Source organism: Biomphalaria glabrata, chromosome 5 (assembly GCF_947242115.1).
Source record: "Biomphalaria glabrata chromosome 5, xgBioGlab47.1, whole genome shotgun sequence".
NCBI lineage: Eukaryota > Metazoa > Mollusca > Gastropoda > Planorbidae > Biomphalaria > Biomphalaria glabrata.
In genome coordinates this window covers 5,413,893-5,441,158 of record NC_074715.1, presented here as the reverse complement: position 1 = coordinate 5,441,158, position 27,266 = coordinate 5,413,893, and the positions used below count along the sequence as shown (strand labels likewise).

The 27,266-nt window shown below is 36.1% G+C and overlaps 1 protein-coding gene across 1 annotated transcript in view; it reads right to left on the bottom strand.

Annotated features, from left to right (window-relative positions):
- LOC106074541 (receptor-type tyrosine-protein phosphatase epsilon-like) overlaps positions 1–27,266 on the bottom strand; it is a 58,396-nt gene that overhangs the window by 15,023 nt on the left and 16,107 nt on the right. Inside the window, exons 6-19 of the mRNA XM_056028664.1 lie at positions 26,455–26,640; positions 26,106–26,324; positions 19,169–19,375; positions 17,857–17,988; positions 16,155–16,292; positions 14,353–14,490; positions 10,981–11,118; positions 10,550–10,687; positions 8,694–8,814; positions 7,465–7,559; positions 6,360–6,514; positions 4,862–4,949; positions 2,895–2,971; positions 1,491–1,527 (exon numbers count right to left, since the gene is read on the bottom strand). Of these exons, the coding sequence (XP_055884639.1) occupies positions 1,491–1,527; positions 2,895–2,971; positions 4,862–4,949; positions 6,360–6,514; positions 7,465–7,559; positions 8,694–8,814; positions 10,550–10,687; positions 10,981–11,118; positions 14,353–14,490; positions 16,155–16,292; positions 17,857–17,988; positions 19,169–19,375; positions 26,106–26,324; positions 26,455–26,640 (1,869 nt within the window). The remainder of the gene's footprint in view (positions 1–1,490; positions 1,528–2,894; positions 2,972–4,861; positions 4,950–6,359; positions 6,515–7,464; positions 7,560–8,693; positions 8,815–10,549; positions 10,688–10,980; positions 11,119–14,352; positions 14,491–16,154; positions 16,293–17,856; positions 17,989–19,168; positions 19,376–26,105; positions 26,325–26,454; positions 26,641–27,266) is intronic.

Genomic DNA, 27,266 nt, shown 5'->3' with positions numbered 1-27,266 from the left:
TGAACACTGTAGCGTAGATATAAATAAGGAATTTTTTATTTGTTTCATAGAAAAGGGAAAGTTTTGACTTATAGACAATGACGCGACTAGTAAAAACAAGCTGCTTTTAGGAAAAATAGCGAAATGTAAACAGACTACCCATAGACCTAAATATATTATATCTAGACTGGACATAGAGATCTTTTAACACTACAAAAAATGTCGTGAGTTGACACAAGGCGATGTTTTGAAAGTAGTTATAAGAAGTTAAGTCTTTTTTTTTCAACCCTAACCTATGTAACATAATTTAATTATTAAATCTAGTGATTGAACATAAAAAATAAGAGTACTTGTCTCATAATTATTATTTTGCAATTTTTAGATACATAAACTACAAAGATCTAGCTAATCAATCTATTTAAATGTACATAAAATGATTAAAATCAATAGTTATGAATTATTTCGATATAGGATTTTTGAAACATTATCAATGGAAACTAACAGGAAATGACTTTGTTTCATATATTTGAGTGAATATATAGTTCTGTGATTAATAGCCCATTCAAAAAAAATCTGAGAAATGAGTTTGCACTACTTTTCTAAGACAAAAAAGATTGATTTCCCTAGATCTGGGTTGACTGTTTTAGAGCATGAAGAAGAGTTACGTACCTAAAAATCTATCTATATATATCTAGGTCTGTGAATCAATTAATCGCGGATACGAATTTGTTCCCTATATCCAGTCTAGATATAATATTATGTCTAGGAGACTACATTTGACGTTCCCTTTGTTATTATTAAACTTTTTTTTCGACATTCGCCATCGTCGTCGATTAACTTATACTGTTGCCCTTTGGCCTAGGTTATTGGATTTCGTTAGTGTTACCTCCGTTTGACTTAGCTGATCTGCATAAGACACAGCCTAACACGACTCCACCCAGCTGTTCGACAAGGGCCGATACAGTTTGGGGAAAGCGTCGTCGCATGCTCTGCCAGGGTGTAGAACTGAGTGCTGCAAACTTCCTAAGGATTGCCGGCTCCTGATTTTTCCTTAGGGCTGACTCACGAAGCCTTTCCCATGATTGGGTATAGCTGCAAAGCAGCAGAGGTTTGAATTCAGAATTTGTTTGATCTTCTAGGTGGGTAGCCAGCAATCGCTAACGAGCCCCTCCTTCCTGAAGCTTACTGGTTTAGGCGCCAGTTACTCGCCTTCACCCTTTCTTCCAGTTCCGCCAAACTCAATATCTAAGCCACAAGTGAAGGCCAGGAGTTGGACTAGTTGTCAGAGGCTATTTGAAACGCATGCCATTAGGAAGCACTTCTGGTATTGACAACCTTGCGGAACTATATACACAGATACATATTTTATCGTTACAATTACATTTTTACATTATATATAAATGCACTGAATGAGTATAAATGTATATATGAACTGTGAAGTAAAAATTTCCTTAATGCTTTCTAGATAAACTGAAATAAATAGAATAGTTTGTTTAGAATGTAGTGTTTACCTTGTGAGGCAATGAACTCCACTTGATCTTTATATCCCTTAAGTAAAATAAAACAATGTTTAAAGTAGCGTTAAATTAACAATCAACGCTTATGAAATGAGAAACTATTCTTTTGTTAGATACAAATGCAAAAAAACAAAAAAAAGTTAAAAACGTCTATTTGTGATTTGGAATGGAGAACACCGTGAATATAAGTGTCATACTCCTTAACAGATTGACCAACTCCTTAGTAGGCAGTGTGCTTTCTGAAAGTCAGTGTTGTTTCCGAGCTACTCATGACAGGATAAAAAGCTGAATATCTTCCACCTCCGATGCCTAAGGCGGATCTTTAAAATAAGGTGGCAAGATAAAATATACCAATAATGAAGTGGTACGAAGATCAGAGTGCCAGGACATCCGCTCTGTTATTAGCAGTAGATGCCTTGGCTGGCTTGGACACGTTCTTAGAATACCAGTAGGTCGACTTCCACAGGACATTCTATATGGCGATCTAATAGAAGGTAGGATGTATGCAAGCGCGACATGAAGCTCTTCAAAATCGACACTAGCAGCTGGGAAAAAGTTGCACTGGATAGATCCACATGAAGAGAGAGAGCATAAAGGAAGGGTTACGGGTTGCAAAGGAACACACAACAGAAGCAGAAAGAAGGGTGAAAATACAACGGCATCTGTGATTACATATGCCCAACCTGCGACCGCAGCTGTGTATCAAGGATTGGCCTCTTTAGTTAAAAAGGGAAAACATAGTCTCTCGAGACGTAAAATGCCACTGACTGAGAGGCACATCAGATATGATTTTGTCTTGCGTCAAATGTCAAATGCAAGAAAAATGCAGAACCTGGACTTGTACGCTGTATTCATCGATCTCACAAAAGCATTTGAAAAAGTGAGTCTCGCGATGGCTTATGGAAAATTCTATCTCGACTCGGATGTCCTCCAAGATTCATTGTCATTCTGAAGCAACTGCTTCGGGTCAAATCAGATTAACTTTGACCTGTCAGCTCAATTATCTATAAAAAATCACGTAAAGCAGGGTTGTGTGCTTGTCACAGCCTCGTTAGGACCTCATTGTGACATGTTTTGACTTTTGACTCACCTACCAAAATCATACCTAAAGCACGAGGAAAATCTCTCAGTGAGAGAGAGAGAGAGAGAGAGTGAAAGCGCGACATTTGAGAGTTGTATTTAAGTCATGAGGAGGGAAGGGCGTATTTTACAAGTGAAGTTATTTATTATTAAGTTTTGGATATTTATTATAAAATTGTTACTCTACAGTGCACAGAACCACACAAATCATGAACCCGAAGTAACATCCAAACAGCTAAACAATATGACCCACCACTCGTTGTTACATTAATTGGTGGCCAGTACGTTTTTTTGTTAAAGTTCTTTGTAAGCACTTACCCTGATATATGAAGCATTGATGTAATCTCCTTCACCTTTATCAGTATCTATTTTTAGATTAACTCTAGAGTGATCATCTGGAATTTTCAAATATAGAAATATTTAAAAGTTCAGATGCCTATTTTTTTTAATCAAAAACGAAATCTCTTTCAATTAGGTTTCATTAAAACCCTAGTAAGACATTGATAGGCAAACTACAGCCGGTGGGCCAAGTACAGCACACGTAGAGGTTTTATCCGGCCCGCTATATTTTCGTAATAATATTTTTTTTTTTTTAATTTCATTTACAATGAAAAATTCCAGTTTTTAATACGATTTTGAAACATTGAAGAATACGAAAATTTAACCTGTTCTTTCTTAACTGAAGTCTAATTCAACAAAGCCATTTTAGAGATCAAAACCGCACCGTTTAAAAATTTCCAACAATGATTATTGTATTTGCAATTTCTACAAACTATGAATTTGAAAGACCTTTTTGTGTTCAAAGTAAAACAAATAATTCCTTTCACTTAAGCACTGATTAACCCTTTTTGTACGTAACTTTCTTTCATTTACTTAATAATAATAAGGCTAGTCTTCGAGTCCGAAGATTAGTGAGGAATGCAGTATTTCGCGTGGCTGTGCAGTCTCAGCTGTGACCTACATATTTTGCCACATCCAGGGCAAGCATAACCATTGTCCGCAGGTGGTTGATTTAGATTTTCTTTTCGCCGTCTGCGTTTGTCCTCGGCAGTAGATTTTCTTTTGGTCTCAAATGTGTATCCCGCGGCCTTCATGAGTGACCTCCAGCTGTCTTGTTCTGAGGCCGCATGCAACCGGGTGCTCTATTCTATGTCAGCCAAGGAAAGTTGATGCCTAAGCTGGTCTTGAAGCGTTTCCGTGGGGCACCTCTATTACGTCGACCACCTTTTAGCTCACCAAAAAAGACTGCCTTTGGCATACGTTTGTCTCCCATACGGGATACGTGCCCTGCCCAGCCCAACTGTTGGACCAAAAGAAGTCCCTCTATACTGTCCATACCAGCGTTTACAAGGACATCGCTGTTTGTAGTGCGGTCCTGCCACCGTATGTCCATGATGGAGCGCAAGCATCTTTGGTGGAAGCGCTCAAGAAATCCTAGTTTTTTTCTGTATAGTGTCCATGTCTCAGACGGTTATCAATTTCCCTTGAAAGTGAGGCGTCATTTGACACTATACTAACTAGATATGTGAAGTGGTCTACCACATGAAGGGGATGTCGGTTTATGGTGATCCTTGGGGCTGAGTATGTTTTATTGGGCGACTTCTGGAACTTCTGTTTTCCCGAGGTTTATAGATAGACCGAAAGAGGCGTCATTGTATGCAAATTCTTTTACCGCCTTCTGGAGGTCATGTTCATTATGAGCTAGCAGTGCGCAATCATCGGCATAGTGAAGCTTCATGTACTTAAAGGCTCTACTTAATTATACTATGTACATCGACTAGTTCTTGATTTACAATAATGTCTTTATTCTAAAGCAAAAATTTAAAGTCCTAAAAATTGTCACAGTGAATATAAGGTCCTATTGAAAGTGTGATTATGTGGGGGCGTTTAATTTATTTGGAGGTGGGGAGGGGAAGGATAGAAAACGTTTTTTGAAGATGGTTTATTCTAAATAAAGGTGCTACTCTCGATCTAGATCTATGACAAAACACAAATAAATAAAGAGTTCATTAAGTTGTGAAGATTGATATTGCTTGCTCCTAAAAAAGGATCGCCCATCACTGCTGTAGGAAATTAAAGCAATGAGTATTTTTTTGGTTTGGCAATATATTTATATAGGATTGAGTGTTATGGAAAGTAGAAGATAGTTGCTCAAAACTAGCCTTTGTTTTAAAAAAAATCAAAATAGATTACAATATTTTTTTCAAAAGCCTAAATCTGTCTTTATAAAAGGCTCATCAAACGGAATTACAAGCTAAACATTTTAATTCTCTCAAACAACTTACATGTGCAGATATTTTTGTACCTATTTTTGAGTTTGTTACTAATATTGTTAGCGTAATCTGTTGATACGTTGCCAGGGGATGGAATTGACTGAAAAAAAAAGAAATGTAAGTATTGATAAATGGCAAAAAAAAAAACCCACTCATTCTTTTATAATTTCATATATAATCGGAAGTGTCCTTTACGTAGCCTCGTGATTAAATTTCGCCTAAGCAATTACCAACTAAATAAGGATAGGCTTCGTTTTAATAAACATAGGATTGTTCTTTTTGGTTTAACCAGTAAATAGTATTGCTATAACTCTGTTGTGATGCATATAATGGTAATGGTGTGAGTTTGAGTTTTGAGTTTAGGCACATCGACACAATTTAGGCCATGTTGTGCCCGTAATCCTTTAAGGATCACTCTCCCTTTACATAACAAGGGCTAACTTCTATACAGTTAAATCATTAAAAACAAGTTCTATTCACAGTTAAAATAGTAAAGGTAGTAAAAATTTAATAATTCGATAAAAATTTTATGTAACTATTATATGTTCACAATTTATAAGTCAGATCTTCGTGGACAACCCCACCTCCCGGACAAAGCCCAGTACCTTCCCAAGGTCGACATTGTCGAATAGTTTTTTTAAGCTGTGCGTTCTAAAAAATGTCTCTCTGGCGTCTATGGTCAACTGACACAAATCGCCTCCAGGCCAGCGCTAGACGAGCGTTTAACAGTGACGAGGAAGAGTGGCGAAGTTTCAAGAAACATCTAGAGAAAGTGAACACTAATCAATTTATTCACGCAGATATAGTCATATGATCAACCAGAATGGTCAAGCATCGTTAGTCGGTTTCTAGAAACATAAGAGCGAAGGTGTCACAGTCAAAACGATACACTACAGACGGCTTGGTTCAGTTCAATGTGGTTAAGCGTTGTGGTTCTGTACGGCACATTACGACGGTCCGGTGAGGAATAGATTCAATACATCTCGCGAGTATGAGACACAACGTTTTGATCTTGATCTATAATCACGTCTGACACAACGAGCCCAGCGTATGAAGTCAGTCCTGAAAGGTGAGCCCAGAGCAAGTCCAGGACGGTCGGAAAGGCCAGTACAGAGGCTGATACAGTGGTACAAGAGTTAATACTGCGATACGCTTGCTAACGGTGAAGTATATGTACAGTCAGTTTTACCTGTTCCCAATTATACACTATTGACTGTGATTGATTGTACATTAAAGTGTTTACGTTATTTTAGAGCCCTGAGTTTTCACGTTCGTTTCCGTTTGGAAAAAAAGAAGTATGTAAATTTTAGATTTGTCTCAATTAACTAGGTGCAGTTACTTGTTGAAGTACATATTCTTTGTACTGGCGTTAAGTTGATCATGAGTTAATGTGTCGTCTTACTTCATTCTTAGCTGCTTTGCAAAAGACATGGTATAGAAAGCATTTTATCTTATTTTGAAACATTAATGAAAAGTAGAATAACAATTATAGCAAAGTTTGTTAGTCTACCTGAAACTGTTGTTTGAAAAATGTTTCATTGTGTGTGGTCATAAACATGTTGAAATCTTTCAGGGCAATGGACGTGCCATCCTCAGTGTGAACTGCATTCATGTAGCCTCCGTCTGTACTTGTCTCCGTCTCTTTCATTGGAGACTCTTCGATTTCTAAGGGCAATAATGTGGTGAATATACGTTTAGTGAATGTATTTCTATATACCATAGAACTGCAATTTTCAAAGTAAATATTGTTTGGATATTTAACAAAATATCTTTACATTCTATTTGTTTTTAATTGCATGCTATTTTATAATTTATGTCTTTAAAGCTAACGTTAATTTAAATTCTAGTTACTAAATTATGTTAACAAGCAAAATATAAAAAAAAACATTTTTAAAAAGAAAATTAAGGTTAATTAATATATATTTGTATAAAATACAACAATCTCACTATTCGATATAAAATAAACAAAATAATCAATTACAATAATTCACTAACTAATTGGTTATTTATATAGTAATTGATGTACCGTCATGTACAATAATTTTTTGTGAAAGGTTTCAACTTTATCATAGAATGGGTGTGTGAGAAATCAGCTGAATAATTTTAGAAGGGGACCCAGCTCTACATGTTTAACCATATCTGCAAATACTAAAGGATTAATTTCCATTTCTTTGTATTAAACAAAATATTTATTTACAATTTATTAATTTACTAAATATTGATTCATGTGTTGTCTATGCCAATGAATAATTGTGCAAAGTTTCAACTTGATCTAAGAATGTGTACAGACCCTTTACCAGAGAGACAGACAGAGTGAGTTGATATAAGCTTTGTAAAATATTTAGTTTTTAAGAAAGTCGAATTTAGAGAAGAATGAATATCTCCTTAAAAAAATGTATATCTAGAAGTTAAAAAAAAAAGATATTAAAAATTAAAGGATTTCTTAAAATTGAGTGTTTTTTAAAATAAAAACTTATTTATTTTAGCTACAATAAATACAAGACATTAGAACTGGAATAGAAACAAAATCAATATCATAAGAATAAATGTATTCTATTATTTATTAAGATGGGAGGATGTATAAAATGTTATGTTGCCTTTAGTTTATAACTTACGGGTATACAAAGAAACAACACCAGATGTTTCTCTCTTTGACAATGATTTCTGACGCTCTGTTGGTTCCTTAGACTTTGTAGAATGTGTTCGTCTTCTGTTAGATGACATAATTCGATAAAGTAGATCAAATTACCATTACGAAATGTTTAGTTCAAATTGAAATGTATTATATAATTACAAAATAAATTTTATCAAGAACTGAATAATTCAAAGCTAGATATTGATACAATAAGAAGGGGAATAGATTATCTTATACATTATCGACTTTTACTCAGAAGAGTAACAAAACCTAATCATATGAAATAAACTTTTCAGCATAAAAAAACAATGAATAAAAACGTGACATTGTGCGAATGACCATGCCTACCATAGTGTGAAAATATTTTAATCATATTGGAAAAAGTCACTCGGAGTGGATTGTTGGAAGTTTTAGATTTGATTTAACACACACATTATATGTTACACCCTTTTTATGAATCTACGTGTTGAAAATATATAATTTAGTAGTTTATCACCTTTAACATTTTTAAACTATAGGCTGATTTCCTACGTGATAAATGCACTATATTTTGAAGGCTGTCTATTTATTATTTATGATAATGTTCGTGAATATCCCTACCCGTTCCATCCCCTGAAGTCCAATTAGAAAGTAACTTCTACCAAGCAATAGAAAAAGAATAATGTTTAAAAACAAATCTTATCTAAGTACTGCTAAGAACTGCAATTTGTCTAAAAATTACAGAGTTGATCTCCTTTCTGGTATATAAAACAAAATTAATTAATTGGTTTATTAATTTTTGGATTGATACGTGTATTGTTATCGACTATGAATAATTTTTCAAAATTTCAACTTGATCAGAGAAATTGGAGTGGGAGAACAAACGTATCAAAAACGTGATAATGGGATTAAATCCATATATATATATATATATATATATATATAAATATATATATATATATTTCTCATTAAGTAGCATTTATTCCCCTTATTTCAAAATCAAACTAAATAATTAATGACCATTAATTAATTAACTAATTGTTTATTGTTTTATTCATGTCTTGGTAAGGTTCAATGAATAATTGTGCAAAGTTTTAACTTAATGCAAGAATGGGAAATCTGAGAAAAACATGTTCAAACTTTTTACTAGATATACAGACTGACAGATGGAAAGATTGAGTTGATATAGGATTAGTAAAAATTGAAAACAATCGTATGTCACATACTGACCTCCATAGCAGGACTGCTACAATAATCAATACCAATAGAATTAAAGCAGCAATAATTGGCCCAACAATAACAGCAATATTTGAATCACCATCATTGCTATCACTAGATGTACTTTTCAATTCTGAAACGAAAACATCAATTTTTAACAATTGCATTTAAGAAAATGCAACAACGTTTGATCTAATCATGGAATGGAAAATGTCACTTGGCATACACCAGTTAAGTTTCATTTTTAGTTTTCTACAATTATCTCCATAGCAACGTCAAGGTTGATTGTTGATCTTGCAGCAAGCATGGTGAGAGTTAGGGTACCATAAAAGGAGCAGCCAAGATTTAGCGGTGGTGAAAGGCGTGGCTTGTTTGAAAATGCAGAGAGCGGTTAAAGTATATAAATTTTGGGAAGGACAAATAAAAATCAGTTAAAGTTTGAGTTGTTAGATCTAGTTGTTGTTATGAGCTTAAACAAAGAGAGTTAACTTGTTTTATTGTATTGTATAGGGTTTATATTTTGTTCAAGTGATTCCTAGCTCCAGAATTTCATCTTTATTTTTTGAATTGATAGTTGTACGTAATAATAATAATAATAATCTTTATTGTCCGCAAGGAAATTTGTGTTACACTTTGTGCATTACACCAAATAAAACATTATAACTATAAAAAACAAAATGTACAGCACCAGACTCGCTCATAATTTACATACGAAAGGTTTATATCAGATTGTTCCTATTTAATGATGTAATTACCAGAGGAATATAAGAGCTTTTGTGTCTGTTTGTCTTTGCTATCGGTGTCTTGTATATCTTTTGTGATGGTAAAATCACAAAATCCTGACTTAAAGGGTGATTTTTTATTTCTAGAATCTTTTTAACTTTTTAATGGATGGCTCAAAGAGCTGCCCAAATGAGTTTTTTTTTTTGCCAATGACTTTACCAGCAGCATTTAGGATTCTCTGGAGTTTATTTTTATTTTAGTGCTCAGATTGCCATACCAGCTAGTGATATTAAAATTTAAAATATTGGCAATGTGAGCTTGATAAAACATAGCCAAGGCTTTTCGCTAACATTAAACGAGGACAGTTTTCTTAGTAATCTTAGCTGCTCTCTTTTGCTGATATAATCAGTATTTTCAGTATAATTTAGTGTTTTGTCTAGGATAGTACAAAGGTATTTGAAAGTTTGCACTATTTCAATAGTCACTCTAGCTACAGAAACAAAATCCTTTTTCTAATGTTCCTACAAAAATCGATTATCATTTCTTTGTTGTTATTTTTTTTTACATTTAATAATAAAAAATTCGTCACTGCTTCGACCCATTTTTCCAGATTTGAAGTGGTCTCTTTAAACAAATTCCAGTGGGTGCAGTCTAGACAATATTAGAATAACTAAAGTTGAAGAAATCTAGATCTAGTAACACATGTAATGTAAATACTCATTGTGGGGCCCAACTTGATAAGTAGGAGTCATCATCTACATAACTAATAACAAATGAACATCCAAAATACATTCATCAAAGCAATAATAGAATTCAATTTGAAAGCACAAATTGCATGTCACCACAGTGCAGTGCCATTTTAAAAAATGTGTATCTCCGGCATCATGATCTTATCTGATTGTTTAGTAATTGTTTAAAATAGAAATCTACACTAAATTAAAATATCAGAAACGCATTGTCTGATCAACACACTCTCATCTTCACATCGAAACACTCAAAAACAAAAGATCTTCACTGAAAGAAATAAAGACTCTACCTTGGCCATGTTGTAAGCTACTTATTACAATTTTCTACAAATTAGTCTTTATTTGTTTAAGCAATTTAGTCAAATTTCTTAATTATGAGATTAATTTAAGAAAAAAAACCTTCAGAGCACTTTGGTCCTTTAAAACCAGGTAGACATCCTAAAAGGCAATCTCCATTTAAGCTATTACAACTTGCGTTGATACATTTGGAGTTACAAGTTTCATTGCAGTTTATACCCCAGGTTTCATTTGAACAATCTAATGAAAAAAAATGGATATTTTAATGCTTAAAAAATATGAAAAAATATAGACAGACAGACAGACAGACAGACAGAAGATCGATCGATCGATCGATCGATCGATAGATAGATAGATAGATAGATAGACAGATAAAAATAGTATAAATATTTTAATGCTTAAAAAATATGAAAAAATATAGACAGACATACATATATAGATAGATAGATAGATAGATAGATAGATAGATAGATAGATAGATAGATAGATAGATAGATAGATAGATAGATATAATATTGTATGACTTTATTTACCAACAGAACACTTTGGAAAATCTTTATATCCCAGACAGTTTTCGGTACAAAGGCCACTTGTTATATTGCATTTGTGTTGTGAGCATCCAGTCGTGCATTGATTGGAACAGTTCACACCCCAACGTCCTGAGTCACACTCTAATAAATGGATTGTATACGCTAATAAAAACACTGTTACAATGTGTATAGGTAAAATAATATTTAGATTTCTAGTTACATAATAAAATCATTAACTTGAGTAAGTTGATTACTATTTGATATAAATCTCAGACCAAATTATAAATTATTTTGTATTTCTTTAATGGAAGTTCTTTGAAACGCAGTGACTGAGAACTAAAACGCTTGGCTTCCGAACCGGGGGTCTCGGATTTGAATCCTGGTGAAGACTAAGATTTTTAATTTCGAAATGTTTAGGGCGCCTCTGTGTCTATCCAGCTTTAATGGGTACCTGATATTAGTTGTGGGAAAGTAAAGGCGGTTAGTCGTTGCGCTGGCCACTTGACACCCTTGTTAACTGTGGGCCACAAAGACAGTTGACCTTTACATCATCTGAAAAATAGACCGCATGGCTTAAAATGGGAACTTTGATAGAAGTTGATTTGTAATTAATCTATCTATATATATAATTCTATTCTTCCCTCAACAGTTTGGACGAGAAGAAGAAGTAAAGGAAAGATCACTCTCTTATTTCTGCGGAAATTCCACGAGAAAACAAGAGGGGGGGGGGGTAGGACACGTAGTCACAAAATAGCAAAGACGGACTGTTGTAACCAAGAAATGTCAGTTTCTTTTATCTCAAGAAGTTGGACACCATGGAAATATCACTCTTTTATTTTTTCAGCTCGAACGGAGCTAGTTATCTTAGGTAATTTAAGAGGCGAAAAAAAAGAGGGGCAGGGGGGGGGGAAGTATTATTCATCCGATACTAAATAGCAGAACCGGATTTAACCATGGTAGAACCCTATGCAAAACGGATTTCGCGGGGCCAAGCTAGGGTAGGGATACGGATAATAAGTTAAATTTAAGAGCTGGTATTAGAAAATAAATTCGTCTATGCATTTTATTCATTCTTTAATGCGTATTAAATTACTTTACGAGCCTTGCGTGTAGCGAAGTCATACAATACATCATAATTATTCTGTTTCCTACATAGATCACACTGAATAACAAGAATTACCAAATGTTTCAATCTATCTTTGAGAATTGTTGACCTCAAGTAATTCTTCATTAGTTTGAGGCGCGAGAAGCTTCTTTCACTAGATTCCACTATTGCGGGTATTGCATAATGCCACGCGTAAGATTGGCGTTTTCCATATTGAATGACACCCCAAAATGACAATTTTTGTGAATATATTTCCGTATATTTTAAGGACTTTTTCGTATATTTTGTTATTTCTGGAGATTACCAGCAGCTCTTGGTAAATTGACAGGAGGGGGCTGGAAATCTGTTTTAAGTAATAAAATGGTTTAATTTAATAATTTATACACCTTGAATTAGAGCGGGTCCTGTAAAAATGTGGGGCCCACTGCCGTCGCATAGGTTGCAGTGGCCTAAGGCCGGCCCTGCAAAAATAGCAGTGTATTCTACGCCGCCGGTCGACTAGTCTTTGATAAAACAACTCTTCTGAAGATATGGATTTCTCGAGTCACCATAACGAAACGTAAAAACCTCTCACACAGATATCAGCCAAGTATCAGCAGGATTATCCTTTCCCCCATTTTAACCGTGACGTTCCTCGTCCCCCTTTTCATATCCAGTTCAACAATTTTCTTATCTCCCTTCGTATCTTCTTCAGTTTGATTGTTAAACTTATCAGAGCTAGCTAAAGTTATCTTCCCTTTGGCAAATCAAAGTCAAACTTCACAGAAATAACCGCCCCTTGGTCAAGTTAATCAACTCCTAACCAACTTGTTAGTTTATCCTCCCTTTTTTTTTAATGACTAGCGAAACACAAGGAGGTAATGAAACTTGCGTCAATTAGAAAGTGACCCTGAGCAAACAAAGTAAAGAGATTTTCAATAGACTCCCACTTGACTGTCTGTCGCTGTTTCACTGGACTGTCAGTACATCAGACCTGTGATATGGCAACGACCTATAGGTCTTCACTGACAACACGTCACAGGTTGTGTTCATGTCTACTACGAGGATTGGTCTATGTCTCATAGTCCGGTGTCAACATGACGCAAGTGTTTCTCTCTGGTCAAGCACCAGCCTCGCTTCCCCTTCGCCTTCTATTTTCTCCATCGGAACACTGGACAAGGAGACCAACAGGCGCCTGAGATGTCCAGTCCTTCGGTTTGTATTTTTCTCTTGTCCTACAAAGTTTCTAAGATCAAAAAAGACTTCCTCTTGGTCGGGAATCTTTCTATCCCCCTCCCTCTTACTCCTCATTTTCTGGTCACTCACAAAATGCGTTTCTTTTTTCATTTTCTTGTCCATCATAGAGACTAATCCCATCTTTGCTTTCAGACTCTGACTTTTCTTATTTATTCAAATCAATGCCTAATGTCTCCACCATGTATGTGTCCTTGTGTGACCTTGTTGCAACATACTTATGTGAAATCCCAAAACTGTTTGTAGTGACCTAATAAAATACTACAGGAAGACATGTCTTGATGCTAGGCTTTATTGAACAAGAATGACAAAACAGTTCACAATAACACCTGGACACCATGACATTTTGACAATCTAGAACAGATCAGTTCACAACACACAACAAGAAACATAAATACACAACACTGCTCTCATTACATAAACATATATATTGTTTTAGAAGTGGAAAATTTGTTGGCATATTTAATTTTATAAACTAAACGGTTGGCTTTCAGAAAACAAAAAGTGGCCTTGCACCTTGCATGATTTTTCATTTCTCTTCTAGTTCTTGAGAATTGAGTGTGACAGTTTGTCTGAAGGACAGACGGACATTTTACACAAAATTTATAAAAGTTCGGTCGCAGACGACAAAATTGAATATGGAGCCTACAGTTTAAGTACTAATAAAATACAGAAGTCAAAAGTTCATAAATATTGGACAACGGTTTAGAAAATTTTCTACAAGTTCCCTGTGAGACCTTTCAGACCTTGCGATCGACGAGGCAGATGATGTAAAGTTCAACATGCTTTGTGGCCCACAGCACAACGACCAACCGCTTTTACTCTTCCCAACTAATGTCAGGTACCCTTTAGAGCTGGGTGGACTAAGAGGCGCCCTAACGATGCCAAAAAAAAATCCCAGGTCTCACGGTTCGGAAGTCAAGCGCTTTACTACTCAACCACCGCGCTTCAAAACCTTTTCTAACATTAACAAAATGCAAAAATTAAATATTAACTTTCAGAAAAATAATTTAATACAGAATAACAATAAAATTTACCTTCATCGCAATAAAGACCTTTGTATCCATCCTGACAGCCAAGCAAACAATATCCAGTGAGACTGTTACATGTTGAATTCCTACATCGTAGACTACATTTGTTTGAGCAATTGAATCCCCAAGTATCAGTTGGACAACCTTTAAAGTTGATAATATAAGGGAATAATGTCAAAACACAGTATTGATTCAATCATTTGTGCACATATTTATTAATAAGGAGAGTGTAGTGTGCCAATATGTGTTGCTCCTGATAGATATCAACACTTCGTCTGGCAAATAAATATTCCTTTGGATCATGGGCGTAGCCAGGATTTTTTTTTTGGGGGGGGGGGAATCTTTTTCTCCACCCCATCCCCCGCAATATATATATATAGGTGTGTGTATGTGTGTATAATTAATCTTCATCACATTCCGACTCTTCATTCTTTCGGAAGTCGTTTATTGTACCCTAAAATAGGTTCTACCTGGAGTAAATGGAAGAATTGTAGACTCCCCGCTCTCGACAGCAATGGGGTCTGCGGGAGCGCTGCGAGTTCCCCCAGCGCGGGACGAAGCCCTACCGCCAAGCACTATTTCCGGTATTGAAAGCCAAGAAAATGCATATTCTGAGGTATTTACAGTGCATTATCCTGCTTTTAAAAAACCTAATGTGCTATTCTTACTGACTTAGATCCTCCCGCACCTTTCGGCGCTTTGGGCGGCAAGCTGTTTCCACAAAAATCAGTCACTGGCAATGTCTGAAGCCTCTTCCAACCTGCTCTGAGGACCTCCATGAAAGTGTGGCATGAAGTTGTACTAGGATGTCACTGTTTGCGCTTTCTTTGTAATGGCCTCCATGTCTTCGCAACTCTTATTATGCGTTATTCATTTTGTCGGAGAACATGTGCCTCAAACTTCATGCCTCGCTCTGTCACAACCTTACTAAGGGGTCGGCATAGGATTTCTTTGATTTAGACCTGATCACTATAACTGACTCCTAAAATCCATCTTAGACATTTTTATTGAGCCACATTTAGTCTTTTTCAATTTCAGCAGATGACTATTCACTGCACTTTATTAATGGAGCCCAACCACTGGTAGAAATTTTTAACCTCTCTTGACTACGCTCTTGGAATTATTTGTACACATTTGTTGAACCTCCCCCCCCCCACTGGCTACGCCCATTCTTAGGATAAGACATGTGCCCGAGTACCTCTCGTTGTCAATATCTGCTTTAGCTTATGCGGAGGACTTATGTCTCATTATTTCTGTTCACTATTAGTTTCTTCATTTCTTCTGGATAGAGTGCAATGTTTAATTGTGTGTTTGTTTTCCCACACTTGGCTAGTGTGTCAGCCTTCTCATTTCGTTCTAGTTCTATATGTGCTGGTATCCATAAGAGTTTGTTTTTTTTAAATGTTGAGCTTTATAAGTGCTGTCCTGAGACGTTTCACATAGGAGGAATCAAGGCTTGGAGGATGTTTTTCGCATCGGTTAGAAAGACAATCCTGACTGTGCGGGGTACTTGGATGATTTGCTAGTGTATTGTGGTAGCAGCTTGTTCTAGTGCTTTCCTTTCTGCTCTGTGGCTGTCAGAGAGCTCTCCAGTTGCAATGGAGATTTCTATTTTTTCTAGATCGGGCTTTTCGATGAGTTAAAGTAAGCAAAACCAAGTTTAGGTAAATAAATAATATATTCAGCAAGATTAAAAAAAAAACAGAAAGAGAGAAATAAAGAGAGAGAGAGAGAGAGAGAGAGAGAGATTGAATGGTGGCTTTAGTCATTTTAGATTTGTTTTTATTAAATTTCAAATTTTTACTTACCGGTTTTACAAACAGGAGGGTCATTAAAACCGTAACAACCAGCTTTACAAAGTCCAGTCTGTCCATTACACGTTGTATTCCAACAGTTTGTTGAGCACTTGTTGTTACAGTTTATACCCCATTTGTGTGGATCACAAGCTTGAAATACCATATTTTACAAAAATGTTAACCATATAGATCTATATTATTCATACCTTCTTTTAAAAAAAAGAATACAATAAGCCTTATACTAGCCTTATACGTTTGATACGTTTTTTTATACTAGATATTTAAATATCTAATTATTTCATCTGATTTTTTTGGGTCGGATGGCTGCCTGGCCGTACGTTTTGCACGATGGTCTGTCTTTTGGACTTATCGATAGTCCCGGGTTCAAATCCTACCCGCGTCCATCCCCGGTCATCCTGCGGGAGGTTTGGACAAGGAAGTAAATTATCTTCAACTTTGTAGGAACATCCGAAACATGTCAAACCTTTTTTAAACAAACATTTTCAAAGTCTTGTCATACAATCTTTTGTTTGTTAACTAATTTTTCAGTTTTATTCCTCATAAACATCGCCTCTTGTTAGATCTGCAATGTCTAGATGAAATTAAATCTTTTACAGAAGAGCTGCGTGAGTTCAATTATTCACACAGAAACATGTGTTTCATCCAATACACTCCGATATGAATTCTAAATATAGAAGTGAATATAGGTGTTGAAACAAATGATGATAAATACATATATGAAATCATTAAATAGGAACAATCTGATTTAAACATGTCACATGTAAATTATGAGTGAGTATGGTGTGAATATACATTTTGTTGTTTTTTTTATAGTTATAATGTTTTTTGTTTGGTGTAATGCACAAAGTGTAAAACAAATTTCCATACGGACGATAAAGATTATTATTATTATTATTATTATATTAAACATAAATGAACAGCGCATCTAGAGGCAAAGTTTTTAAATGAGATAAAGTAGTGATATGAATTATAGTGTAAAATATTGATGGCATAGCCCTCTATCACTATAACTAGTCAATATCTTTGAATCCAGTTGTCAGTTAAAGACCTAACACGTTTCAGTATATAGGCAAATATTTATTGTGTGCATAAGCCACTAACTACGATATTGTAGCTCTTCACGAAATTCAGCCTGTATCAGGTTTCATCCCAACTCTCCAATATTTTAAAATTTGTATGTACTCCTTATATTGACATTCACAGCTCAATGATGGCCTTTATATTTTAGATATATTTAAGGATAATCAATCTAAAAGGATAAACACAATTACGACCCGAATGTTTTTGTCTCAATAACAAATATACTTGTAGCAATATCGACCATTGTAAGAGACTCTTGTAGGAGATAAGGCTTTATGTTTGATACATTAGAAAGAACTAGGATGCTAAATTCCATCTGATCCACTGTCTTTGTTTCTTAACGTGCATGCGTCATTAAAATATTTTTCTAATTCATATGCTCAGGTTTGAATGACATTTGTTTCAACGATGAACAATTTATTCTGCACACATCTGTCCTATAAAATAATTAAAAATCCGTTTTTTGATTTTGTATTTGAGTAAACGTACATTTATTTTTTTGTTTGAATACCCATCCTGAGATGAATGCTAAAAATTTAAAGATCACAGATACCATACAACTCTGCGTATACAAATGGAAATTATACTGTTTGAAACATTTTCGTCTACTTACCAGTTTTACATTCAGGTGGATCACTAAAACCAAAACATATATAATCACATGAACCTTTAATATTACAGCTGCGCTTACATCCAACGTCACATGTCTCATTACAGTCTAAACCTTTTTTTCCTTCTGGACAATCTGTTGGAAAAATTTTATTGACTTAGTGGCTTAATTTTTTCCGAAGAATGCTCATATTTTTACGTTTTTTTTTATTCCACACACTTATATAAAACAAAAAAGTTATTGTACAAAGCTTCGTGCGATAATTAAAAGCAAATGGTGGCTGGAGATTTCAAAACACTGGAGGCACGCGGTATTTCACTCTGCTCTGCCTACGGTCCAACATACCAGACTATGGCGATTCTAAGAACAGCCTGACAGAGCACCATAGTTGTTTTTTTTTTTGTGAGAAATGGTTGCCACTGAGGGGTCTCTTGTGAAATCACACAAGAAGCAGTCAAAATGAAACTCGACGAACATACAAGTCCTGTTGAGGTTAAAACAGTTGGGAAGCTTAAAAGGCTCTGACTGTCTTCCAGCAGAAGTTGTTAAAATGGGTGGTGATGCTGTCACTGTTAGCAGAACCCTATATGATGGGACAAATGTACCTCTCCCACCTGAGCATAATATCCCTGCACAAAAAGGCCCAACTCTGCTCTATAATGAGGCTGGAGGCTGCTGTTTCATGGGGATGGCTGCATGTCAAAAGCGATCCTTCTTGACGAGCTTAAAGGAGGACGGCGTAATAGAGGTGACCTTGTAAGCCTGCAAGAGCTATAAAAATAAACTAAGGCGCCCCTTTGCCCTTACTGGCATACATGACTTTTAAGAGACATTTAGAGAACTCTTACGAAGTCCGCGGGACACATTTGAGACCCAGAGGAAAGCGCAGAAGACGGGAAAAAAAAACTACCCTCCCCCGCGGACAACAGCTTTGTCTGCAAAACACAATTGAAAAATTATTCAGGTCGCAACTGGATTTGAGTAGTCATGTGAAACACTGCACTCATCCCTTAATCTTCGAAAACAATGACATTGCCATTATACATATATTTTCATTGGACTCACAGCCAATATCCATTTACTCTTTACCGTAAATAGCGCAAGTAAAATAACAAAAAATATGCTATTTCTTGAGTTAAAGTTTTTCTTTGTGTTTAATTAATTAACAAAAATATTTTTTGTACTTACACCACAAACAATTGCTTCTTTAAATCTAAATTTCTAACTAAAAAAGAAATGTCTCTGGTTCAATGTCCTGCCATCTTTCTTCGTTTCATAATCTACATAATAAAATCAATATAAAAATAACACTTACCTCCATAAATCTGAACCTCACATAATGTTAAATAATTATCTTGTTTATTTGCTACAGATATATTCACTTCATTTATTGGCAGAGATATTTGTTCAGTAACAGTATAACGTAACAATTCGTTGAGGTCTTTTTCTTGATAATGTAAAATTTCATGATGATCATCAATTGCAACGAGTGTAAAATTCTGAAGTCTTGTTTTTGAAACTCCTGTGAAAATATATTTTTGAAACCACAACATAACTTATATATATATATATATATGTAATACTAATCATTTACCAAACTGGCTATAGGAGCTACCTTTTAGCAAAGCTTATATCAACTCATTCTGTCTGTCTGGTAAAAAGTTTGTACACGTTATTTCTCCCACACCCAATCTTGGATCAAGCTGAGATTTCGCACAATTTCTTTTCTGACAACACAAGAATCATTTATTTTTTAAAACACTTAATTAATCAGCTATTGGTGATTAATTATTTAGTTTGGTATCTCGAAAAGGGAAAGAAATTGTACTTGACTGAAGTAGTGATATAATCTGAATTAGAAGGCTTTAGCCCACGAGTTCAAATTCAGTTTATTCACTTTTTTTTATAAACACATAAAAAAACGATCACCCAGATACCTCGTTCTTTCTCTCACACATTTTACCGTCTGGTCAAGACAAGGGATAGGATGATAGCGTATTGGGAAAGCTAATAGCATTGTCACGGATGAATGTGTGTATGTATGTATAATCTATTTTTACACTCTGCGCGAATGACCGGAAGTGTGTTTGTTGTCAGAGAGTGGACAGACAGAGTCCAGCTTGTGTGTGATATGCAGTACAAGTTTATTAAAGGTTCCGTATTTGATCTAGTGGTTTAACTGTGTTATTTTGTTAACTACAGCTGAACCAGGGACACCTAGACGTATCGAGACCTAAGGTAGTTTTGTACCAAGTTATAAGTAGATAGAGTTATATAATAGGAAAGCTGTGACATATTTGGAGGCTCATTTATGTAGTTACTTGACTTAGTCTTGGAAGACATTAGGCTGAATTGCGGTTCGCCATTGTGAAAAGGTCAAGGACCAAGAAGACCGTAAAGTCGGGAAGTGTGTGCGCTCACGTGCAACGGCGGGAAAAAACTAAGTCAATCAACCGAGACGAAACTAGGTCAAGCACAATGATAAAGTAATTTGTATTGTTTATATTTGATGCTACACACATAAACAAGAATGGCAGAGAAATTATCACAGATAAAAGCCGCTGGAAAAGAAATGGGACTGACTGGAACCGCTTTACAAGAGTGGGTAAAAAAAAGAGAAGACAAAGATCGAGATGAAAGAGCTACAGAGAGGGAAGTGAGAGCTAAAGAGAAAGAAGCTGATGTAGAAATACACAAATTGAGAGTAAGACAGTTGGAGCTTAGGGAGACGAAAGGAGAACTTAAAGAGCATATAAAACCTGTATGGAAACCAAAGTTGCCACCTTTTAATGAGAATGTGTATCAAATGGATGCATATTTGGCGAGATTTGAAGTACATGCTCAAGCTACAGAGAAGATACAACTTGACAGATGATGGGTATAGAGAGAAGTTCCATAAAGCTAAATCAGAGAGAAACCAGCCATTCCATGAATTTGCTGAGGACATTACAAGATTCCTTATGCGTTGGGTCGAATTGTCAAATACTGAAAAGACATTTGAAGGTCTCATTGATCTGTTCATCAGAGACAAGATTCTCACATCTTGCATTCCTCAGTTTGTGGCTTTTCTACATGAAAGTAAACCGAAAGATGTGCCAACAGCTGTAAAGTTGTGCCAACAATATATTACTGCACATCCGGAGCAGACAATTCAAAGGGATGAAGACTTGATAACTAGCAAGTTTGCATTTGCTGCAAAGACTACTGATAACCGAAGTCGCTATAAACAAGAATGGAGACAGGACCGTCTGCAGAAAAGAAGTGTGGGTGAAAAAAGAAAATGTTTTAAGTGTTTAAAAACGGGACATTTAGCAGCCCAATGTAGAAACAAAAGCCCATTAAGGCGAAATGAGACTATGGGCTCAAGCATAAGTCAGGAGTTTAAAACCAGCAACAGGAGAAGACCAACCGGACATCCGATGAATAGGCAATAGGTGATTCTCAAATAGCAAATAGGCAGTTGACTAGGCAGACAATGCCAAATAAATAGGCCGGTAATTAGGCAGACACCTGAGGGAGGCTGTGGATAAATAAAGACAGATTAGGACATGTCTCTCTCAGTTTGCATAGATTATCAACATGGTGAACAACTCCCTCATGAATCTGATCAGATCCAGATGGCTGGAGCTGTTACTTGTGACGCTGGGAAATTAAAAATGTATCCTGGATTCGTTGGGAAGAAATCTATTTGGGTCTTGAGAGATACAGGAGCGACCACAATCGAATTGAAGAGACTACATGTGCACCCTCACCAGTTGACCGGTAAGAAAGTCCAATGTATGACATTTGGAGGAACAATGGAAGAATATCCAACAGCTGTCATTGACATGCATAACTGAGCCTACCATCACATATATCTACAAGTGGCAAATGTTAGCAATGTCAGAAGTTACAAATGCGGTAACGAGATCTCAATCTAGTGTAATAGAAAACATGGGACAACCGATCCTACATAGTCAGATCGAACAGCCAGAATCAGAATTAACATCCAGTTATGCATTGAAACAAAAGGAGGACCAAGCATTGGTTGATAATGAATCTAGAACAAATGTGACAGGTTAGGGGGTGTTATGTGTGTTTGGCGTGTTTAATGTCTAGGGGATGATTATTTTTAAAGCTATCACACACCAACCTATCAGCATATAAATCGGGAGCAGGCACGCAACGAGACAAGCAATGAAAGAAAGATACAAAGTTAAAATTTAAGAATATTTATTTACATAAATATTTACATAGAAGAATAAAAAGGGGGAGGGTTTGCATCTATCTCTAATCAATACTATATTTAATCATCACTCTTGCACTTAATAAGAGAGTATGCCACTTTGTCTTCTGAACTTAGCTGGTTGTCCTGCTTAGGTCGCAGTTGACTGTGTCCTGGCTTGAGGTTCTGCAGCTGGAGGTGGCACTCTAGCGGGCACAGACTCTGGGTCTATAGGGACGTCTTACCTATTAAGTTGACAGAATAGGCAGGCGAGTAGAGCCGATAGCGCTAAGTGAATAGTTGAGTAGCTTCAAGTAGGCAGGAGTGCAGTGCTGAATAGCACTAAGTATAAAGGCAAGTGATCCGATGAATAGGCAATAGGTGATTCTCAATAGCAAATAGGCAGTTGACTAGGCAGACAATGCCAAATAAATAGGCAGGTAAATAGGCAGACACCTGAGGGAGGCTGCGGATAAATAAAGACGGATTAGGACATGTTTCTCATGCATCTTATCGATGCTCTCGACTGAGGTGCATTCGTCAGATTGGAAAATTGCTCTTGAGCACAATGGGGAGATGATGACAAATGGGATTCGGAAACTAGATGGCAGATAGTAGCAATATAAAATGTACATAAAAGGGGAAATAATAGTCTCAAATAAATAACACAAGTTGGAAGAAAAGGGGGGGGGGAAATGGACGGTGGCCAGCGACCTTGACGGTTTGTTTACACACGACCGTCGGCTGAGAACAATGGAGTACCTGAATGGGGAGAGCGTCCGTTCAAGGGGCGCAACTCTCGTCAAAGTAGAATGACTAAAGGGGAGATAATTTATATCTCTTTTCTAAGCGCAGTATTAGTGCGCTAGTAAAATGATCAAGGTGGTCAGCCGAGATAAAGGGAATAAAATAAGATGTACAAATATATACATGGTTGCATCGACAATCAATTGAGCAACATAGCATTAATAGATTGATGCAATACATAAATATATACATATGCCATGTTTATGTTTTCTACTTACGACAGTGAGAAATACACAATGCACTAATTAAATATAAATGAAATAATAGAATACACATGATCATATCCAATGAGAAATAGGCACAAAGTAATTAAGATGGAACTTGTGATTAAGTTCGGCTTACCACCAGGTATTCCTCTAGGAGTAAGAATAAATGAAATAGTCCAGACTCGACTGTTCAGCTAGAATGAGAAAATGAGAGGATCTGGCTTGATTTAATCTACTTTATATAGGCTTGGAGAACGTGGGCGGAAACAGGAAATGTCCAAGGCTAAGAATTATCTCTCACGTGGGTGAATTTGACTCGAGATAGGAGTCGCACCTTGGAGTGTCTCGAGGCGAGTTGACCCGAGTAATCTATTTGATCAAAGAGAGACATGGGAGAAAGGGGGGGGGGAAGAAAGAGTGACTAGCATTCCACCCAAGGTGGTGTCAACTGCGGCCGTCAGACATCCGGCAGGTAAGACCAAAGAGACTGTGTGTTTATCTTTACCCGACCAAGGGTAGATAAGTGAAAGGACGCGGCCTAGCTATCTCCAAGGTGGTGGACCGAGTCTAGCTTGATAGAGAGGAAAAGGTGGGGCTGGTGATGAAATTGGGGATAGGACGGGGAAATAATTAGAATAAAATAAATGAATAATGATAAATAATAATTAATGCTGTGATAAAAATGAGTGACTCTGACTGACAGCAAGCTTTTGACTTGTCACAGGAAGCTATCAACATGTCGTCGAGCTCAGAGAGAAAGTGGTAACAACATGTCAACTTGCAAAGCAAGCATTAGAGTCACAGCACGACACAGAACAATTATTAACAGAAATAAAACTCTAAGAAAACTTCAAGGAGGAAGCCTTGTGTATGTACTACTTCCAGGGAAAGACAGTAAACTGATTGTTCAGTGGCAAGGACCATTTCAAGTAGTCAAAAGGGTAACTGCATTTGATTACCAAATCAACATAAGAGGAAAACTGAAAACATTTCACATCAACATGTTAAGAGAGTTTGGTGGAAAGTCACAGGAAAGTAATGCTAACACTGATGAAGTAGTACGTTCAAGTTGTGCGATAGTTAATGAACCAGGGAAGGACGAAAATGAATTGACTGGTTCATTACTATCTGTATTAACTTTAAAGCAATCAGAAACTTGGAGAGATTGCAACATTGAAGAGTCACTATCAGTTCAGCAAACGAAGCAAGTAAAGGAATTACTAGCTAGATATGATGATATCTTGACGGATGTACCAGGGAGAATTGCAGTAGTTAACACGACATCATACTCAAAGACTCTGAACCAGTGAAACAGAAACCGTATCCAGTACCTTTAGGATATATGAAGGAAGTGGAAGAAGAGATTCAATTGATGCTGAAGCTAGACATTGTATCTCCAACAGAGTCACCTTACACAGCACCTATGGTGGTGGTTAGAAAAAATCAGGCGCAGTAAGAATATGTGTTGACTACAGGAAGCTAAACAAAGTTACTGTACTTGATTCAAAACCATTACCCAATCCTGAAGACTTGTTACCTCAAATGGCAGACGCAGAAAAAAAAAACTCCGCCCCTTTTAAATGAAAAACTTAAAGGGAGGTAAGTTTACTAAAAAGGTCACAGACTTCTTCGTTAATAATTGAAGCTTCCTTCATGGATTCGGGCATTGATAAAAACGATTTGCATCTAAAGGTCACAATGGAAAAAGAAACAATGGCTCATTAAAAAACATATTTTCTATTTATTAACTCATTGAATGAAATACGTATATTACGCGCAGTTTGGACATTATACACTTGACAGTCTAAATTGCCCATATATATATATATTAGGGGCGTAGCCAGGATTTTTTTCGATTGGGGAGGTTGGGGGGATTTTTCTCCTCTCCGGCGCTACATTTATATATATGTGTGTGTGTCTGTGTATTTATGTGTGTGTATATATATATATTAAATCTTTATTACATTCTGACTCTTCATTCTTTCGGAAGATGTTAATTATACCCTAGAATAAGTTCTTCCTGGAGTTAGTCCAAAATCACTAGATACTAATGGGGTCTGGGGGAGCGCTATGAGCTCCCCTAGCACGGCGCGAAGCCCCGCCGCCAAGCACTATTTCTGGTATTGAAAGCCTAAAAAATGCATATTCTGAGGTATCTACAGTGCATTATTCTGATATTAAAAGTTTTATTTCAAAACCTGTGCTATTCTTAGTGAATTATATCCTCCCGCGCCTTCGGCTCACTGGGCGGCAAGCTGTTTCCACAAAAATTTGTCTGAAGCCTTTTCCCACCTGCTCTGAGGACTTCAATCAAAGTGTGGCATGAAGTTGTACTAGGATGTTCCTGTTTGCGATTTTCTCGTAATGGCCTCCATGTCATCGCGACTCTTATTATGTGTTCCTATTTTCGGAAAATATGTCCGCAAACCTCATGCGACGCTATTTCACAACCTTATCAAGGGGTCGATTCCCAGTTCGGCATAGCAATTTCCTTGATTGAGACCCGATCTCTATAATTGACTCCTAAAATCCATCTTAGCCATCTTTGTTAAGCCACATTTAGTCTTTTTCAATTTCGGCAGATGACTATCCACTGCACTTTATTAATGGAATCCAACCACCGGGCGAAATTTTGTAACCTCTCTTGGCTACGCTCTTGGAATTATGTGACTGTAGTTTGCTTTAGATTTTATATCGAAAAGGGAAGTCTTATCGTCAAAATCATCTGTTTTGGGTTTTTAAACTAAAAGAATCTCTGTAGTTGTTTTTTTTTAACAATTTCAAAACCCCATCTAGCTACGCTCATAAAATTTGGTGAGTGCTTTAGAATAATATTGAAAAGGGGGTTTTCAACCTCAAAACTGTCTGTAGGGGGATTTTAAACTCAAAAACATCTGGAGTGGTTTTAAACTTTAAAAAAAGCTATCTGGAGGAGGTTTATATATATGGGCTATTTAATATACATAATAATATATATAACAGGGCTAAAACAGTAAAAAAAAAAGAGTGAGATATCATATATATTGTGAAGTTACCTCTATTATACAAAATGAACTGATTGACAACAAATAATGTATTGAATGTTACAGCCCATGATGGAGAGAGATCATCTGTATCAGTGTGTGTACAACTTTTTCCGTCTTCGAAACGGTTGTCTGTATCACCATCCACAGCATGTTCCGAATCTGAAAGTTTGTCATTTGGTTTATAAGTGGAAGTCTGACGTGTAGGCTGCTTCAGCGCAACATTTCTTCCTGGAAGTCACATTTAAAGTGCTTATTCATAATGAAAACCCAAAAAAGTTTCAAGCAAGTTGATTATATAAAACACGGTTAAATATTTTAGAATTACAAATTAGACACTCTAGAAAAATGTTTTTCTTACCCCCACTGACATAAAGTGAACACAAAGATTTGACACTGTCTCCTGTGATTGTCATCTCTTGTATAGTAACATTTAATGTACAAAACACATCAGTAGTTTCTTTGTTGATTTGTTCAAGTATTAAGTCTTGACACTCAAATATTACACCAAATGTCTTAAAAAATACTTTAATTTTCAGAATGGGTTCTGTATGAAAAAAGAGCATTATTAATATATCATTTTTTTAAAATACTTTTTGCGGCTTATTAATAAGAATAGTCAACCTCTAAATTATTCTTAGTTAATTTATTATTTCGTTATAGATGGTTAGAGTTTTCACACAGATTCAGAGGCTATCACGAAAAGGTCCACCTATCGTGACCAATGCTTGCAAAAAGGCAGGCTTAAATATTTTCACCAGTAATATCAGAAGCTTTGAACTACAAACTACCAATAACCACAATATTATCTCCCTCCACACATACGTTTAAGGGACTAAAGCAGCGGTTCTCAACCTTTTATGCTCGGTGACCCTTTTTACAATCCCCCACTCTGCCGCGACCCCCCCCCCCCACACACACATACAGCAATAGAAGAATAGACAACAACAATTCATATTTTCGATGGTCTTAGGCGACCCCTGGCAAATTGTCAATCGACCCCCAGGGGGTCGCGACCCACAGGTTGAGAACCCCTGGACTAAAGAGTTGCCGACGTGATTTTTTTAGACAGAGAGCAGATCTATTAATGTTGTTAATATTATTATTACATTATTATTTTTAAATAAATATTAAATAATCAGCATAAAGATATAATTAAGAAGTATTTGATGG